The 6,000-nt window shown below is 65.6% G+C and overlaps 1 protein-coding gene across 2 annotated transcripts in view; it reads left to right on the forward strand.

Annotated features, from left to right (window-relative positions):
• The window catches only part of CHCHD6 (coiled-coil-helix-coiled-coil-helix domain containing 6), a 131,335-nt gene extending 126,011 nt beyond the window's left edge, over positions 1-5,324 (forward strand). For both annotated transcript variants that reach the window (XM_082345313.1, XM_082345314.1), the window contains 2 exons: positions 4,147-4,282; positions 5,140-5,324. In XM_082345313.1, coding sequence (XP_082201439.1) covers positions 4,147-4,282; positions 5,140-5,145 — 142 coding nt within the window. In that variant the 3' untranslated portion in view covers positions 5,146-5,324. The remainder of the gene's footprint in view (positions 1-4,146; positions 4,283-5,139) is intronic.
• Positions 5,325-6,000: the final 676 nt, after the last annotated feature.

Genomic DNA, 6,000 nt, shown 5'->3' on the forward strand with positions numbered 1-6,000 from the left:
GGAGAGAGAGGATGACCGTCCCTGCTGTTGGGAGTTGCAGTGGATACATCTGCGGTTTTCAGTTAGATTGGAGAGAAGCAGGAACGTTATAGTTAGAAGGTGAGAGGGAGACATCTATGATGGGGGGGGGAGGCATCCGGAACGAAGGAGGGGGAGGGGAGGCATCCAGAACGAAGGAGGGGGAGGGGAGGCATCCAGAACGGAGGAGGGGGAGGGGAGGCATCCGGAACGAAGGAGGGGGAGGGGAGGCATCCAGAACGACTCCCGGCTTCTGACTAGGTGGGTGACCGGAGTGGCAGGGACGCCACTCACCAAGATGGAAACTAGGTGGGAAGTGGGTTCCTTGGCGCTTGATGGTGAACGTGGTGAGGAATTGGCGGGTTGGGGGTGACATGCTAGGCTGGAAGGCTCCAGGGACCCAGGGGGGGTCCAAGCGTTGGAGTTTGGGGTGTGTGTTGTTGGGATGGACTGGGGTTGGCCCTGGGGGGAGAAGTTTAGGGTGTTTGGGGCAAAGGAAAGGGAGGAGGGCCCTCTGTGCCCACGCAGGTGGGGAGGGCCGGGTTCCCAGTGCGGGGTGCCTGGCAGTGAGAGAGACATGGTCGGTCTCCCGAAGCTGGCAGGGGGCAGCGGGCAGTGGTCTGGCACGCCCAGGGCAGCTCTTCCCTCTGCCTGGTTGGTGGGCAGTGTTGGTTCCTGGACAGAGGGAGGAGAGGGTTGATTCCTGGCTCGTGTGAGCCTTTTATCACAACTCTCATCCTGGAAACGTGTCACTTCCACCGGGGGGTAGAGCTCGGTTCACAGGTGGCACTGGGGTCATGGTTTCCATTCCCAGAGGTGGCCACGGTGCCGAGGCCAGCTGGCCTGTGTGAGACCCTCACTCCCCACAGCGCCTGGTGGTCTCTGTGCCTGTCACTGTGCAGCCGTGAGGGCCGTCGGGGAGGCGGGCTGGAAGCTGGGTCCCTGAATACCTGTGACACTGCCAGATGGCAGCCGTGTGGGTGTTGAGAACTGACCCCACAAGCCGATCCTGGGCTGCTGTGCGCAATGGGCCCTCCTTGCCCCCTGACCCTGAACTCACAGCAGGACGTGGCAAAGCCCCCAAAACCTGTGTGCCCCCCCACTGGCCCACAGGGCACCTGCTTGGGGTCTCTTGGCTCCTTGGAGAAGGGACACCACGGTGGGTGCCTTAAGATTCCTGGGAAAGGAGCACCATCCAGGCCTGGGTGAACCGTGAGCTGTGAACCACAGGTCAGACGGGGCCCATCTTCCAGCCCACACCTGGGCCCAGCCCCAAAGCCTCCTGTCGTCGCTCTCGTCTGCCAAATGCCTGCCCCGCTCTCCGCCCGCCCCACCCGCCCTGCCCCCCTCACTCTGCAGGCTCCTGTCTGGCGTCTCAGCCCCTCGTGCAGAGGAGGAGAGTCTGGCAAGCAAGGGGCGCTGACCTCTGAGGGGGCCAGCGTTCACCCCCCAGAGCCTCCCGGACGGGAATCCTAACATGTCCCTCAGCTGGGGGGGCAGGGCTACTCTCCGTCCCTGGAGAGATCACTGCCCGGGGTACCTTCTCTGTGTGTCCAAGCAGCCTATAAAGGCTGAGCTGTTTGCATGCAGTGGACGGGGTTGCCGTGGCCCCAGCTGTGTGACCCAGCCTCACCTGCTCCCTGCCCTGTCCCATTCACGGCCGGTTTGCAGGCAGACAGGTGAAATTTCTTGTGACTGACGTTTTCCTGACACCCTGTCTCCTCGTGTTGTCGCTGACAAATGCCAGAGCAGAGAGGCGTCCGCAGGCCCACGGGTGGCCCTGGTGTGAGGGGCCGGATTCTGCTCGGCTCCTCCCTCTGTTTCTCCTGAACTGGGAGCCCACTGGGTGCTCTGCGAGGTTTGCCCTCAGAACGCACAGGGGCCCTGGTCCCGGGACCTGAAGACAGAAGGTGGGGGGCAGAGTTAAGAAGCCGCTGCTCTGCCCATTTACAGCCAGCGGTGAGTCGCTTCTGCCGTCGGTCTGGAGAGGGTGCGGCTCCAGGACGAGCCCCACACCACTGGCCAGGCTGCCGGCCGTCCTGCCCGCGGACTCCTCTTTCCATGAGACCTGCAGCTCCGACAGCTCTGCTGGCCGCACCCTCAGCGGCCACGGGTGGGAGCTGTTCATGGGGAGCGGGGCTGGATGGGAGCTGCCGCTCCAGGGGCCGCGGGGCCAGGGGAGCAGGAGGCCCGTGTGGGAGGACGGCAGGCGGGTGCCAGGACGGAGCCCGAAAGATGGGGCCTCGGGGGCTCCCCGCCAAGGGCAGGTGGGGATGGAGGAGCCCAGAGGGAAATGCAGAGGGAGCTGTTTCCAGGGGAGGGCAGCAGAGAGGAGATGCCCGTCCGGAGGCGTTTAGAAGGCCCCCCGTTGGACGTGCCCGTGTCCGAAAGGTCTTGAACGCGGAGGGAGGCGCATCCTGCGAGCACTGGGCAGCCAGACGGTCACCCCACTACAGCGGCAGGCGGAAGCCAGTGAGGGGACCCCAGGGCCCGGGAGGAGAGGGAACAGACGGGCGTCTGTTCTCCCGTGCGAAGGTCAGCGCCGAGGAGAGACACGTGTCCTCCTCAGGTAGGAAGCCTCCGAGCCCGTCTGCACGGTGCAGGCAGGAGCAGGGCCGCTGCGTCCCCTGGATGCGCCCTCAGGACCCGGTGGAATCCCGGGTGGCGGGCAGGGCCTTCCGGGGAAAGGGGGCCGTTTCTCCCACCACAGCCTTGACCTTCGGAGCCGTGGACCTCAGCGTAGGCGTGGCGGCTGCTCCGCCCCCGTCCCCCCCCCCCCCCCCCCCCCGCCTCCTGCCTGTTCAGCTTGTAAACCATCAGTTCCGTCCAAGCCACGGATCTTAGCTGATCACGGTCACTCCCTCGTCAGGGATTGTCTGGGGGTGGGGGGCGGCGGTGGGAAGGGAGGGGGCTGCAGTGTGTGGTCGGCAGGCCTGAGGACCAAGCCCACACGCGGGGCCCGGGGTCCCGTGGGCATCGCTGCCGGGATGGTGGCGCCGGGCGTGTCGGCCGCAGATGGGTAACGAGAGCCGCTGAGCCCTCCGTTCCTGGTCTTAAGGGATGGATGTGGGTGGTTGAGTTGCGTTAAAACCAACGTTCCAGCCCAGCACCTGCTGCAAGGCTGGACTTTTGAAACTAGATCCGGGGCCGGGGAGCTGTCGACCTGCAGGCCCCGGGTGACAGGAGCAGGGGTCCTTCCACTGCCGAGGCCTCCCCGGCGCCCGAGCTTGGGAGGGCAACACAGGACCCAGGCTTAGCCGCGGCTCCGAGGTTCCTGGTGGACCTGCCAGAAACCGTGGAAACCCTGTGAGTGTGTGTCCTGGAGCCCTTGCATCCTAGTGTGGGACCTGGGCCGGCCAGCTGCCTCCTCGTCCTCTGCTGCCTGGTTTGGGGTTGGGGCGGGCGGTGAGAGATGGCAACCCCGCCCGGAGCTGCGAGGAGCAGGGGCCTGAACACGTGAACACAGGAGCTCGGGGGCGTGAGTGCATGTGCGTGTATATATGTGCACATGTGTGAGTGAGTGTACAGCTGTGTGCACAGGTGTGTGTGCATGCACACGTGTGTGCACGCGTGTGTGAGTGTGAGAGGGTGCGTGTACAGGGGAGCATGTGTGAGGTCCGGAGAGAGGGGAGGGCGGGAGGGGCAGCGGGCGAGGCGTCAGGAAGAAGACCCCCGTGACGGACTTGAGAATAAGCTTTATTTCCCTTTTCCGTCTTTGTTTCATATTTTTAAAAAGAGAACATAAAATCATTCTTCAAATGAATACGTTTAGAGTCTAGTTTTAGGCTCTGAACCTACCTTGATAAACAAAGAAAGAAAAAGTAGTAAATTCCTCTAAAATGCTGCAGTGATATTCTCTAGGAAGTGACAGTCTGAACACCTTAGTTTTTTTTAAACATTTTGTGGTTATCCAGTTTTCCTCATCGTGCATGTATTAGTTTCAAAATCAGAAAAACAGCTTTGGGGGAGACGATGGTGGTCCACACCCGGGGCGGGAGGCGCCCTGGAGGCCTTGGGCGGGCGGGGTCCCCCAGGGCCACCTCGGCCCCTCTCTGGGGGGTGACCGGACACCGCGGCCCCCATGCCTGGCCCGTGGCACTGCCCCAGGCTGCCTCCTCCTCTCCGCAGGCCCCGCAGGGTGGAGCCCGTGTGCTCGGGGCTGCAGGCCCAGATCCTGCGCTGCTACCGCGAGCACCTGCAGGAGGTGCTGCTGTGTGCGGACCTGGTCAAGGCCTACCAGCACTGCGTCGGCTCAGCGCACAAGGTAGGCGTCAGCTGCGGCCTCCCGCCCGCCCTGGGCTCCACGGCGGTGGGCGGGGAGGGGGTCTGTGGGCGCCGCTAGGCCAGGTCCGAGAGCAGCTCTGGGTGAAGTCAGGCCCTGCTGTCCGGGGTGGCCACTGGTCCTGACCTCTGGGCAGCGGGGGGTGGAGAGGCCAGGGTGCAGGGTAGGGGTCGTGGAAAGGGCCGGGCTGCCCCATGGAAGGGGGAGAGCTGAGGGGGCAGAGGGCAGCCACTCCCGCGCTGGCCTGACGGGGCCCGGCCTTTGGTGAGTGGAGGTGGTCATGGTGGTCCGGGTCCCACGCGCTCCCCAGCCCCATGTTGGGGGCACTGCAGGCTGTCCTAGAGGCCCTGCCCTGAGGCGTGGTCCTCCTTCCTGACCCTCCCTGCCAGGTCCCCAAGGTCCCAGGCCCCGCCAGTCTCCCCTCAGGAGCCTCCGGCTTTAAAGGGTCCCGAAGAGCACTTTGCTCCTGGGAGCTGCCCCAGGGCTGCTGCGCGAGCTCCAGCCCCGCGCGCTGCTGTGTCCCACGCGCCAGCGCCGGGGGGCGAGGCCTCTCCAGGCGGTTTCACTCTGAGCTGAGAAGAAGAGAGCAGAGGGGAGACCTCGTGGGGCGAAGGAGAGCTGGGTCTCTGGGCCACGACCGTGTGCACAGGGTGCAGGCGGGAGGCCGGCGGCAGGCCACGGGCACGTGCTGCGTGGGCACCGGGCACGGAGGTGAGGAGGCCCCGTGCAGGCCTGGGGACCCACGGGGCAGGACCCTCTCCATGAAACGGGCCCTCGTGGAGCAGAGCCTGGGGGACACGCGCGCTCCCGGTGGACCTGATCTCTGTTCTCCTTTGTAGGGTTGACGCAGGCCCACTCCGGGCCTGGCAGCGACTTGGAGCCTGAAGAGGGGACCCGTTGTGGGACCACAGTCCAGAGACCGCAGGCGCCAGCACCCCTGCTGGCACCTCCGACGCCCCCGTGCTGGGGAAGTAGTGTGTGTGCCCCTGTCCGCAGACAAATAAAGCAGGCGTCCTTGTCTTCAGTCGTGTCTGGGCTGCCAGGCGGGCCTGCTGCCGCCTCCGTGCCCAGAGCGTGACCCCAGGTCAGGCTGGAGGACGGGCACCCGCCAGCGCCAGTGGGGCAGGCGGGTGCGGGCCTAGCCGTGCCCAGAGCGGGCGGCGGTGCGCGAGGGGAGCAGTTCCTCGTCGGGGCGCAGCAGCGGAGCAGGCCAGCTTCCTGACAGGCTGAGCTCGAGTCCAGCGCCGGGTGGAGGGCTCCCGGGCAGCCAGAGGCTGGGAGAGTGGGAGCCCAGATGGGGCCGGGGGCGGGGCACAGACTCTGCACAGCTGGGCGTCTGCAGAGAGTAAAGCTGGGCGCAGGGCCAGGGGTGGGTGCCAGGCCGGGAGGAGGTGCTCCTGAGGGACCAGCGCAGTCCAGCCCCTCTGAGGGGTGTCGCCCTGGCCTTGGGGGGAGGTGGGCTCAAGTGGAGAGCCCTGCAGACACCTGAGGTCATGAGTGACCCTCAGGGGGGCCGGGGGCGGGTCCGGGGACAGACCAGGCCGAGCCTTAGGCGCTGGAACTGGCGTGACTGGACTTCACTGGGCGAGGGGAGTACCTGGGTGGTTTCTGCGTGTTTGGCTTGGGTGCTGGTGATTCTGCAGACTGAGCAAGGGTTGCGGGTCGAGAAGGGCAGGTGACGGCCGGGCTGGGGTGAACTC

The sequence above is a fragment of the Balaenoptera borealis genome (genome assembly GCF_965194805.1).
Source record: "Balaenoptera borealis genome assembly, chromosome: 12".
Taxonomy (NCBI): Eukaryota; Metazoa; Chordata; class Mammalia; order Artiodactyla; family Balaenopteridae; genus Balaenoptera; species Balaenoptera borealis.